Raw genomic sequence first — 13133 nt, 5'->3', positions numbered from 1 at the left:
CCTGTATTTGAAACACACATGACAAAATTGGGAAAAAAAAGGACACCTTGGAGGCAGAAATGACACAAGAACAAACATGTAAGCTGTAAATCTAATGAAGATGAACAAATGTACCATCAGGATTAGTCAGAATGTAAATGCTGAACACACCTGGATGAGAGAGACATGGGGTCTACGTGCCAGATGAGCACACAGTTCTGACACCCCACAGCCAGCACTGAGGCACACTGGGGCTCCCAGGCAAGGGCGGCAACACCCTTCTGCACTTTGTGCTTCAGTAGAGGAATTATTTTACTGAAATAGAAGAAGGGAAAAAAAAGAAGTTTCATTCAAGACTATCAATTGTTACTGTAGAGTTTATATATGAATGTTTTATTGCAAGTTCATGCCCGAGGGCTATTTTACCTGACCTTGTAGAAATATAGGTGGAAAACATACATGTGACAGTGAACTGTGACTGACATTTTTGTAACAATAGACTACTTAATACTAGTGTTGGCTATATCTAGCTATAAGCTGGGTTTGACTTCTTTTTTGGAGGCATATAAACTAACTAGGTTTATAAACAACAATAAAACCATTTTTGAGTTATTCAAAACAAATCAAACATGTCTTAACTTTTTACAGGCTGGTCCACAAAATCTCCTCAAAATCAATTTATCTGGAGAATATTGTTAAGCAATTTCTATGTACAACATATATATATGTATACCCTCTATAGGATGTGTGTATAGAAGCTGGGTGCTGACATTTCCCTTATCTTTCAAAAGAGCCCCCTAGTGTTCATTTAAAAAACTGCAGTAGCAAAGACCCAATACATTAGCAGGATGTTGCTGACCTTGTTCTGCTGTACACCTTGATGGAGTTGTCCCTGAGGGCGATGGCAAACTTGTGGATGTGGGGGTGCCAGGAGAAGGCTCGGATTGCGCTGTGGTACCAGTCTGCATTCTCAGCAAAGGTGGCGATCATGTCTTCATTAGATAACTGAAGTAATGAAAATGTACAGTCAGGCATTATCATTCTTTGACATCCTGTGAAATTTTGTATATCAACAGAACAGTTGAACAAAGGACTATTTTCTCATGTACTTCAGGCAAATATTTTTCATCTAGTACTCTGAAGTGGTCGTTTGGCACCCAATTCCCTATTGGTTACAGAGTTAGGCAGCAGGGAGAAGGTTAAAAAAATCAATATAATGCAGTATTATAATGCAATACTATTGCAAGAAAAACAAGTTAAGCTTGAAAGTACAATGTAGCAATTTTATTACATGTACTTTGCAATTTACATAAGTTCATTGAAAGACAAGATAAAGACTTCATCTTTAGTTTTGACTTTTTCACCTGTCTACAATTTAATCTACATTTGTATGTACAAACTATAAAGACTTCGATTTATTGGGAGATTGTTGTACTGACCGCGAGGTGTGGGAAGAGAGAGCCATGGAGGGAGCCCAGCCACCTGACCACAGCTAGACCAGCAGAAGAACTCCATCCTAGCCAACCTGGAACTGTTTTTAACACATCAATCCATCCATTCACATTGATAATATATACAATAATATATATACCTGTATATGTACTACAGTCTACATCATACAGATATAATTTTGGGAATGTATGACCTTTGTAGTCTAGATCTATTGATACATCAATGTTAAAAATTCATAGAGAACTTAACTATGTTCCTTCTTTTTTGTATGTGAGTTACTAGTATACATGTACTGAGCACTGTTTCTTGATAAATCATGAAGGCTCACATAAATTTTCATACCTTCAGCTCTGCTGGTTACTAGTTCACTTAGAACTGCACCTAGTCCATGTTCATACCTGAAAAGTATGATAAATGTATACAATTCAACAAGAAATGTGCAACATCACCCAAATCTAAGTTAAACATTTCTCTGTACATGTTATCTAACAGTACATTCATATTGTTAAGAAATGCAGGGACAATGCCTCTAGCCAAAAGAACAAACAACAGGTATGAGCTAACATAGCTAATGTGCTGCAGTTTTTGTTAACAAGATTGCACAAGATATCCATGCACTGTGCGTAACATCTAAAGACAACAGTACCAGGCCTCCTTGGCTCGTTTCCAGACCGTCTCATCGTGCGGCAGGAAGGCAGCCTTGGCGCTGGACTCCTCCCGAGACGCCCTGATGCTGTCTGGGGGGAAGTGTAGACTGGGAAACTCACCAACCTACATATATGGAGAATTATATGTAAACAGTTATTGTATGTAACAAGTAGTTAACATTAATGAGCTAGCATAGACAAAATCCCCTATTTAATCATTGAATCAAGAAACAATCTACCTAGAGAATATTGCAAAGCAATTTCTAAGTACAACAGATCTAGATACGTACATACGTACACCAGGGAGGTTGTATTGAATCCCTATAACCTTCTTGATCTTACATATGTGTGTTTAGAATTAGAGACTATAGGAGCTGGATGCTGACAATTCACCTATGTGTCAAAAGAGCCCCCTAGTGTTCATTTTAAAAATAGCAGCTCTGTAGCAAACCCCACAATCACAAACAATCACATTGTTTGAAGCTATCTAGCAAGGATGCCCCTACCTAAACAGGATATGTTCTACTTCCCACAAGTTAATCTAAGACATACACATAAGGCCCCTACCATATAAATAGTACATAATTTTGTGGATCCTCTGATTGATGTTACTGGAAGAGGGGTTCACGGAAGAGGCTGGGCTGTTTACTAGGCCTGCCAGGCTACCCTTTCTTGACCCAGTTTTCCTTAAAAATACTACTAGATGCTAAATCCCCATGCGTAGCCTTGGGGGCCCAGAATGGGTAGTCTGGCATTGTAGCCATGCATGGTAGGTAGCCCAGCCTTTTCCGCGAACCCACTGGAAGAGATTGTTGATTGGGGTTGAAGACAACAAACCTGTCCACAGTACTGAGCCTGTATCATCCCCTCTTCTCCCATCTTGGCGGCCACTAGTTCCCCACTAGCCTCACACACAGACGTGAAACCCACGGGAGGTGGGGAGGGGAACATGCTCAGGGAAGACATGTCGAGTCTGAAAAACACAGAAAGCTTTGGAATCCAACTTACTGGCGGCAGCCGTGGTGACTCTTGGAGAGCAATAAGTATAACAGAGACTGAGAGAATCAATAAAATCTAAACTTGACTTACTGTATGTGTATAGCCGGTACAACCACAAGCTTTGCAGGCACGTGGTGCGGCAGCAGCTGGTTATATTACACTGGACCCCCTGTCACACCGAACCTAACCGGTGGGTTTGCGGAAAAAGCTGGCCCTGTCTACCTGGCCTGTCTACCCTGGCTATCTACCCTTTTTGGACCCCAAGGGCATGCATGGGGGTTTTGCATCTGTTTGAATTTTCTTGAGGAAAACCTGGGTCAGTGGCAATCCCAGCTGTGGGTGGGCTGGCTTATACTGTTGGAGGATAGGGAAGTTAATAACTAATGAGCAACTCCACCAACACTGGAAGAAAATCTATTATTGATAAACAAACATCTGAGTGTACAATAAAATGTACTAGGATTGTTACACTAGATAGAAGAGGTGTGATGGGGTACAGGATAAACAAAGAAACCTGATAGGGTGGTTTGCGGGAGCAGCAGCTGCTAAAGATTTCGTAGTTTCTGAGCTACAGTAACCCCCAGGAGTGTCAGACATCTGTTGTGAATTTAGCTGTTATGACAAACAAAGGTCCTACATGTATTGTTGTCTGGCTCATCCTACCAGTTTTATTTGCTTCCCTGTATTACTTTCTACTTCAATTTTGTTTAACATTTCAGGAACATTTTATTGTATACATGTACTTGGAACTTTTTTTCCAGTCTTGGTGGAATTGCTTTACCAGCTTCACCCACACCCCCGCCCCAACCCAATAGGCATTGTCTTCCATCCAGCTCACACACATCTGGAATCACATTGACCCAGTTTTTCCTCAAGGAAATTCCATTAAAGCCCAAACCCCCATGCATACCCTTGGGGCACAAAAAAGGTAGACAGCCAGGGTAGACAGGCCAGGTAGACAGGGCCAGCTTTTTCCGCAATCCCCCTAACCGGTCATTCAGTGTAATTAACCAGCCGCTGGCCTGCGAACCTGGTGTGTTACTGAGTATACAGTTTTACCAGCTATCCTGATACAGATAACTTATCTGTATCCATATAGCCAGTATAACCGCCATTCGGCGTAACACAGCAGCTAACTTATGCACATCTGAGAGGAAATGTCAAGCTAATTATTGATCTAACGGCAAGCACAGCAAAACATGATTATGAAGATACCCCTACTAGTACAGACTTTGTGGCAAATCATTATCTCCACTCTTTGCTACCCAAGGAAGTTACATAGGACTTGTTCTACCTAGATTGTACAAGCCGCTGTGCTGGTACCGTCGAATGACTTCACAGTTTATTCCAAAAGAGAAAGTTTCCAAGACTTGTTTTGGACACACAAAGATAAATGCCCCCCTCCCCCATCTCTATATGCCGGCCTTCTACAAATTCTTTCCATACATAATAACAATACTGAAAGTAACGCAGATCAATTGAACAACACAAAGGAAGCTACTTACACTTAGATCACTTATAAAGCGACGAAAATAAAGGAATGATCAAGAGTTTTTCGACGGACACATGTAGAGAAACTTCAAACTTCACCTGCAACCTTCAACCTTTCACCTTTGAAAATGGCGGGTAACAGGCCAACTCACATAATAGACTTAATATCACTACGCGTTATATATTTGTAGCTTAGAGTAGAGTAGAGTAGAATAGCTTGCTTTTATTAGCTCAATCATTCATTTCGTCAGACCTTATATATTTGATACTTTCATGATAATTGTTTGTAATGTTAAACAGGAACAATCTGAATATTTGGCGAATTCTACTAATAACGTTACCAGCACTATTTTGGGTCGACCATTGCTCGCATTGATAGGTTATTTATTTACTTCCGGGTGTTGTGCGGTTCGAAGACGTGTCCATATCACTCTAGAGTTTCTACATGTCTTGAAAGTTAAAATTCTCCAGTTGTGACGGAGTTTGCTTGGCAAAATGTTGGACTACGCAATTTTTGCCATCACGTTTGTGGTCTTCCTGATAGCCACGGTGCTGTATCTATACCCGGTATGTTGTTTTGTTGTTGTACTTTTCCATATGTTGAAGTTTTTCAAAGGGAATTGATGTTATCATTATTAAACACGTTAAACGTTATTGCTTTCTTAAAGTGCTGGCCACAAGTCCTGAAAATTGTTTGGGGTGTCGCAATTTGTCATTATCATGTAGTTATTGCCCTAATGACACATGGCATGGCTAGGCACATAATTTGCAACTCGTACTTTGACAACATGTGGACTTGATGACCTGCTGTTCTTTTTTTCACAGGGCTCGAATAAGATCACCACTATCCCAGGCTTGGAGCCATCAGACCCAAAGTAAGTTGTGAACCTGACATGGGATGTACAAAACATTTATGCATAACCCAAGGTTGCTATAGTGTTCATGAAAATTTGTCTTTTCCTACATGTGGTGATGAGAATAAGTACAGAAGATAGAGCAGTCGAAGTTTCTCTTTTTTTTAAATCAAGGAGGTTGATCTCTTATTATGGTTACCTTCACAGAAGGGTAACCATATTGTTTTTGCTCGTTTCCTCTTCCTCTTCGTCTTCTCCGCACAAATAGGGTCAACGACCTGAACCAGACGGCTGTCACCATGGTTACTGGTAAACATCGTGGTGTTCCATTACATAATGTAGCAACACGCATCTTAGTCTTCTTCTCCCCACAGATAGGGTCAACGACCTGAACCAGACGGCTGTCACCATGGTTACTGGTAAACATCGTGGTGTTTGATTACATAATGTAGCAACAAGCTTTAGCTAGAGGGGGCTGCTCACCATATATTCAATGTGTTTGAGTTAAAGAATGAACAGAGCAGTAGTTTGTAAGGCTTACAACATGTGAAGGTAACCATAATGTATTTGCTGGCAAATGTTACATGTCTAGTGTTGCATTTCAATATCTATTTTCCCACCAGAATTAGAAAGCAATGACAATGTACATTATTAGCATAACATTACACATTATGCTACATGTAGCCCTTAAATGTATTAGTGATTAGGGTGTTAAGTTTTATTCTATACATGTACCCAAGTCTATTTTGCACTATGTTTAATATTTGTTGCCATGCATTGCACCTTTTACAGTTGTCGTGCAATAAAGTTCTTCATCCGTATCTTTAATGATATTTTGTCTTGTCCTGCAGGGATGGTAACCTGGGTGACATGGGCAGGGCGGGAAGTCTGCATGAGTTCCTGCTGAAGCTCCACGCCGAGTACGGAGACATCGCCTCCTTCTGGTGGGGTCAGCAGCTGGTCGTGAGTCTGGGGGCGCCGGAACTCTTCAAACAACATGAACGCATCTTCGACAGACCAAGTAAGGCTTATGGCATAAATTTCAATTACACATATATTGAGGCTAGTCAACATGACACCAATGGATCAATAGAGGGAATGAATGAAAGAATGTAAGAATAAAGGGAAAAATAAAAATAAAGAAATGATAAGGGCAAAAAGGAATGATGGGAAGGAAGGATGGATGGAATGAATGAAGGGATGCATTCTAGTACAGTACTAGTACATTATACACATTACAGGATAATGTGTGAACTTGAATGCATTTAGACCAAAAGATGAAACAATATGATTACATTTGTATTTGAAGAAAAAAGAATAATCTTTTGGGTCATTTTATATATCATCTACCAGGGCTTCATCTAAATCAGGAAAGAGGGGCGCTGCGCCCTCTTGTTTCAGCCCAGTGCCCCCTTGTCGAATTCAAATTTTCGCTTAATATCCAGATACAGCCTTCACTCAGCAATCGATCCTTCTATAGATACATAGAATTCTCTTCCTTGTCTATGTGTGCTCCCTCTTATTAAATTTTTATTGAAAAACTCCTGATCTACTGTGTGGTTCTATTGTCCAAACATTGAAAAATCTTTCACACCTCTTCCAGCTCTGCTGTTCAAGGGATTCGAGCCTCTGATTGGCTCCATGTCTATCCAGTATGCTAACGGTGCCGACGGTAGGACCAGGAGGAAGCTGTACGACCCCAGCTACGGGCACGAGGCCATGAAACATTATTACAGCATCTTCCAAGAGGTATCACAGGAATATTTACTTAAACGATATACACCAAATCATCCTATATTTTCTGTTCATTCCAAGTTAGTTGTGTAACTACTGGAAGCTTGCAGTCATTTCCAGTCATTAGCCTCTGTCTATGGACTATACCATACTACTTTCAGGAAGGGGGTCTTGGTCTGTAATGCTGCAGTACCTGAACAGCTGCAAGGGGGTTTCTCTGGGATTGCAACAACTGCCCACGTACCAAAATTCATACAAATCTGTCAAAAGGATGTTGAGTTATAGGTGCAAACACACTATCACAACCAGAAACAATACCCCAGTGGAGGTGAAGCTCCTACCCGGAGGTAATAACAATGCAACTTGCTTTGCAGTTGGGTGAAGAGATGGCCAAAAAGTGGGAGTCCATGAAGGGTGAGCAGCACATCCCCCTCCACGCACACATGATCGGCCTGGCCATGAAGGCCATCACCCGCAGCTCCTTTGGAGACTCTTTCAAGGATGAGAAGGAATGTCTTCAGTTCGGCAGGAACTACGACATCGTGAGTAAAAGGAATTGTCAAGAAAGGAATGAAGGATGATGTCTGTGTTGGTAAAACTCATTAAGCTCCTGTCACACAGACACAGTGACAAGCTTCGGCCTTATTTGTTGGCTGTATTAAAGCTGCCTAGGCTGACCCAGTGTCTCTCATTGACTTGTCTTTCATTGTCAATAAATACAAATACAAGTATAAATACAAATTTGTTGATCGCTAGAAGGTCACCCGATTTCAAAGTCGACAGAGGGTAGCGTGTATATTTGCTTGACAATCTACCTTTAGGTTAACAAACACATGTGAGTTTGGTGACCTTTAAAAATCAGCTGATCCCTGAACAATAATGATTGTGTATCTTTCCAGTGCTGGAATGATATGGAGGAGAGGATCAAGGGCAGTTATCCAACTGAAGGAAGTCCTCGGGAGAAAAAGTTCCAAGAAGGTTAATCTCTTTTCAGCACCCCCTTCCATCAATTTCTGTAATTTTAAAGAAATAATCTGCAATTCCACATATACCTGTCTAAATTTTCCTTTTTCCCAAGCCTTGACTTATACAGGCTTTTCACCGACGTCATAATGATTATAATTTGAATCCCTTGTGTTGACCATGTTGACGAATTATCGAGCTGTAGCATCTTTGTGTGCTTTACAGATGTACGCTGTAATCCAACATGGCGCAGATGACGTCAAATGAAAAGCCTGTTTTTACTCATAATTTTGTATTTTGTTTCTCTTTGATCAGCCCTTGGAAAGATGCATGCTACTATTGGTAAGGTTGCAAAGTACCGCCGAGACAACCCTCCCCCACCCCAGGAGCAGCTCTTCATCGATGTACTTGTAGAGGGGGACCTTCCTGAAGAGCAGGTAAACACATACACATACATCTTATGATGGTCAGTGTTAGGAATGTTGTACAACCCATATTTGGACATCTTCTACCCAATACACCTTTCTCAAGCGGTGGTCATGATAGAATAAAAACAAGGCCAACGAGGCAAACAAACAAAAACTATTTACAGTATCCGCTCCCATTTAGTTTTTTGCTCCCAAATCACAATGAGTTTTGAAATACAGTATAATATCCAATTATGAATATTATAACTAGTATAATGAACAGAAAATGTGCACCAATTTAGAGCCATGGTGACCGTTCCCATAGTTCCACCCTTCTCCCTCTAAACGTAGAAATGCAAAATGAAAACATAAGAATGCAGCTATCTTAAGGACATGCAGCCACTTCCTCATTGGTTAATTACCATGTTATCATTGGTTGAACTGCTAATTTATGGACAGTCACAATCGGTATTTTTTGCCACAATGGCCTTGTTTTCATTCTATCATGTCTGCCGTGTGAGAAAGGTGTATGAGTATTTGATGTTTGTCATGCCCAACTACATGTATTTAAGGAAGCTCATGTCTACCTATATTCACAGATGTTGAATGATGGTTTGAGCTATATGGTTGGAGGATTTCATACATCTGGAAACCGTGAGTAAAAACTTGACATATATCTATTTTCACAGCTTTTGAGTGATGCTTTGGGATATATGATTGCTGGATTCCATACATCTGGAAACTGTGAGTGTAAAAAACATAGCATCAAAACTTGTAAATAACAATTTTTATATCTATTTTCTATCCTGTTAATTGAAGTAGCACACACCAGCTATAGTAGAGGCTTGAATAGAAAATAGATGTAAAGAATTGTTATCATTCTAAAATTCTAACGTTACGTTTCAGCTTTTCGGTGGCTCATAATAACTAGAAAGTCTCTGCCAAGCCAGCACAGTTTTTCTTATTACTCCACCTTGAAATAAGATTAACTTGTAGTCTGTAGTTTCAAAGTAGACATGCTTAGCATGCAAGAATGCCAGCATACTTATCTCAAAAAGATCTTTGGGTTGGCAAATCAGTATCTATGGGCAGAAAAAACATCCTGGGTCACTTGGTCGATGGAAAAGTGTTTCTGCCCAAGGTTACTGTCTTGCCAACCAAAAGATCTGCTTGCAGATTACTAAAGATGCTATGAATCCTTTGAAACTTCTCCTACATTTAAATGTTTCCCAAGATTAATTGATGATCCATTCATAACTTTCTTGACTTTCCTTTTTAACAAACAATAAAAAAACAATGCAGGATTCAGGTGAAAACATACTGTAGATGTGTGCTAATGTTTGAGGTAGGTAATAATGATTGCTATTCTGTCCACTTGTATTGTTGTTCTCTTTGTGAGCAGGGCTAGGGCTACCCCTTTGTAATAGCCATGGCTAGTTGGGCAGCCCTGGCTGTGATGATGATTATATTTTCTCTGCCATGTTCCTTAGTGCTGACATGGGCCCTATACTTCATTGCCACTCATGAGGAGGTGGAGGAGAAACTACACCAGGAACTGATCGATGTCTTGGGAAAGAAAGAAGAGGTCACTCCTGACAACATCTCACAACTAGTGTAAGTCTCTTAAAAGGCAGTCAAAGTCTCATTGTCTTCAGTTCTTTAACCTTCTCCCTGCTGCCTAATTTTGTAACCAATGGGGACTTGGGTGCCAAATGGCTACTTCAGTGTGCCAAAGGTTAAAAGGGACATAATATTTTGAGTTATGAAAAGACATGCAAAACATGAAAGAAAATACAGGGAATACACAATCGGCAAAACTTGTGTTATGACATGTTATGAAAACCTGTCAATTTGGCCCATCTCATTTATTAAGACTTTATTTATTCAGTGTTAAGAATATTTAATAGTTGTATAGAGAGACCAATTGCAGTAATGCAATGTCTATCACAACCTGTTTTGTTACAATCTTCTGTGTTTTCATTTACGTAGATCGGAAACTTCATAGTCTGTGACCAGTGTTTTTTAAGAAACAAAATGTGGCCAACAGAATACAAAATACATGATGAATGACATATGCCTATGTTGACCTGTAGGTACTTACGACAGATACTTGATGAGACGTTGCGCTGTGCGGTGGTCGCTCCATGGGGGGCACGTTACATGGATCTGGATGCAGAAGTTGGAGGCCATGTTGTTCCAGCCAAGGTAACAAAGGAACAATTTCAAACTCTTGCACAAAAGGTATCTTTTTTTGAGGCTGTAGGGGCAGTGGGTCTTGGGCATGGTATTGGAAGGCAGAGCACAACCCTCTCCTTCCACTGCCTCCCCAACCAAAATCAGGTCCATTTTACACCTGGGTGGAGTGAGGAAAGTCATGTACGCGTTTTTGCCTTGGTTACGAACCCAGGACCTCTGTTTTCTGGGCCAAACACCCTAACTGTTACAACGACCTTACACCACACAGTACAGTTGCACAATCTAACATCTGGCAACTTGTTTGTAGCAATTATATCTACAAACAACACTGTTTTAGTAAAAATGACAGTGTATTTGTTTTTTTTTACAGACCCCAGTTATCCATGCTCTTGGAGTCGTCCTACAAGATGAGAGGATTTGGCCAGAGCCAAACAAGTTAGTTTGAAACTTTTGACATTTTGGTGCTTCAAGTATGAAAAATAGTAACTCAAGGAAAGGCATCATCTTGGCCCTGGCCATTTGTTAAAGATGATGGCAGCTTACATAAGACTTTTAAAACGCAATATTTTTCGAACATACAAGTAACTCTGTTCATCTAACTCATTACACACACATCTAGAATGAGATTGTTATTGTTCATAACATGTATGATACCTTGATACTTTATTTCGTAGGTTTGCTAGGATATTTGTTCATTTTTCTTTAATTTTCTACTAGGTTTGATCCAGAGAGGTTTGATACAGAGAGCAGTAAGGGTCGTCACAAGTTGGCATTCCAGCCGTTTGGGTTCGCAGGAGGTCGCAAATGCCCTGGTAACAGTTTTAACATTGGTTGCCAGTAATATCTATTATTCGTTTTAATATAACCGTTGTGTAGCAGACAGACAAGTCTTTAGTAGTGAAAGTGAAAGCTTTATTTGTTAAACACTTCACTGATAAAATATATTATCTTCTGCATTTTTCACTTTGAAAGCTTAGATTGTTTACCAGTGCTGTTCTGGCTTGCCGCATCATTAGGTATAGGGAGTCCCATAGCTTTTTTGAGGCCATAGGGCCAGCGGGTTGTTATGTGCTATGTCTAGGGCACGGTATTGGAAGGCGGAGCCCATCCCTCTCTTTCCATTGCCTTTTACCTGCTCAACCAAAGTCAGGTAATCCATTTTTTACAAATGGGTAGAGTGAGGAAACTAGTGTTAAGTGCCTTTCCCAAGGACACAACCTCTAGCCAGGAATGCCAGGGATCAAACCCTTGACCAATCAATCTCATGTCTGCTACATGTAGCTGATTATATATGCCACTCATCCATTGGAAACCACATCATTACAGTACCCCTGTTATCCCCCCAGGCTACAGGTTCTCCTACGTGGAGACGACCGTGTTCCTGTCCATCCTGTGCCGACAGTTCAAGTTCCACCTGGTTGACGGGCAGGTGGTGAAGCCGTCACACGGGCTCGTCACGCGCCCAGCCGAAGAGGTCTGGATCACGGTCACCAAGCGCGACTAGTGTCAGCAGTTACCTTCCCTCTTAAGGGCTCAAGTCGCTCAACCATGTTCAGATATTTTTTGCAATGCCTTGGTCACAGAACAAGCAGAATTAAAAGAACTCAACACACTTATCAAGAAGAGCAGGGGGAACCCGGTGTGCTTGGGCAAAAATGTGAGCCAGCTACTTGAAAAAAAATCATGCTTCACCTCAATTGAGGATGACTGCTTTACCTGCCTAGAGTATACAAACATTTGATGTACAAGTTTCTTCTCTCTTACTTTATCCATGACAAAATTGGTAACATGGCTGCAGTATTAGCTGTAGGAAAAAGGTACTTATCAAAATCAAGAAATGTTTTACTGTACAACATGATTGAGCTTCCTGACTTGGTCAGATTCCATTTCATGGATATAATTTGGTTGCAAAGCTTTAGATATTAAGTATAAGCGAAAAGTTGTATCATTAAGCCAAAATCAGTGTTTTATAAAACAGTGCAGTCGATATTGTATACTGCAGTATTAGCGATTTCCAAACACATATTGTTTATCTGTAGCTTTCTGTGAGATGATAGTTGGAACAAATGTAGTGAAATACTTTAAGCTACCTGCTATATGATCAAGCTTAAGTTAAAGTATGTGGAGCAGCTCCCTGATTAGAAAACTGTAACATGGGAAGTACTATGGTCTACGGTAAGGTGTATCATTAGTTATTATTGAATATGCCAGCTACTTCATTAAAAGTAATTCCACTGTGTTCTGCTGTTGCAGTGGTTTGTACACTCTGCAGCTGCAACTAGCTGCCTCATTGCCACTTCTAGAATATGAAATAACTACATGTGGAGCTGAATATGTGCTGAGGTGCAGGTATTTGGGGAGGGAAAAATTGTGATCACCGAATATTGAATGAGAGGATACATGTAACTTTC

The 13133-nt window shown here is 40.5% G+C and overlaps 2 protein-coding genes across 4 annotated transcripts in view; one reads left to right on the top strand and one right to left on the bottom strand.

Moving 5' to 3' along the window:
* LOC136447563 (aladin-like) overlaps positions 1-4711 on the bottom strand; it is a 44818-nt gene extending 40107 nt beyond the window's left edge. The window contains exons 1-7 of one of the 2 annotated variants that reach the window (XM_066446563.1): positions 4668-4711; positions 2916-3051; positions 2078-2202; positions 1774-1829; positions 1419-1510; positions 839-984; positions 151-294 (exon numbers count right to left, since the gene is read on the bottom strand). In XM_066446563.1, the coding sequence (XP_066302660.1) occupies positions 151-294; positions 839-984; positions 1419-1510; positions 1774-1829; positions 2078-2202; positions 2916-3044 (692 nt within the window). In that variant the 5' untranslated portion in view covers positions 3045-3051; positions 4668-4711. Of the gene's footprint in view, positions 1-150; positions 295-838; positions 985-1418; positions 1511-1773; positions 1830-2077; positions 2203-2915; positions 3052-4582 lie in introns of both variants that reach the window. The other variant, XM_066446562.1, reaches the window with a different exon arrangement.
* Positions 4712-4955: 244 nt separating this feature from the next.
* Positions 4956-12542, top strand: LOC136446871 (cytochrome P450 20A1-like). 2 transcript variants are annotated; one of them, XM_066445513.1, is made up of 13 exons: positions 4956-5135; positions 5394-5443; positions 6274-6443; positions 7026-7171; positions 7531-7698; positions 8056-8134; positions 8435-8556; positions 9126-9180; positions 10017-10140; positions 10620-10731; positions 11093-11157; positions 11440-11534; positions 12069-12542. In XM_066445513.1, the coding sequence occupies exons 1-13, from the start codon at positions 5064-5066 to the stop codon at positions 12224-12226; spliced, it is 1416 nt and encodes a 471-aa protein (XP_066301610.1). In that variant the 5' UTR covers positions 4956-5063; the 3' UTR covers positions 12227-12542. The 2 variants fall into 2 exon arrangements, with proteins under 2 accessions (XP_066301610.1, XP_066301609.1); XM_066445512.1 differs by lacking the exons at positions 9126-9180; positions 11440-11534; positions 12069-12542 and adding an exon at positions 9216-9270 and having other exon boundaries at positions 11093-11210.
* The last annotated feature ends 591 nt before the right edge of the window (positions 12543-13133 follow it).

Source organism: Branchiostoma lanceolatum, chromosome 13, assembly GCF_035083965.1.
Source record: "Branchiostoma lanceolatum isolate klBraLanc5 chromosome 13, klBraLanc5.hap2, whole genome shotgun sequence".
NCBI classification, from domain to species: domain Eukaryota; kingdom Metazoa; phylum Chordata; class Leptocardii; order Amphioxiformes; family Branchiostomatidae; genus Branchiostoma; species Branchiostoma lanceolatum.
The sequence above is the reverse complement of the archived record's forward strand: the minus strand, read 5'-3'. Positions and strand labels throughout refer to the sequence as shown.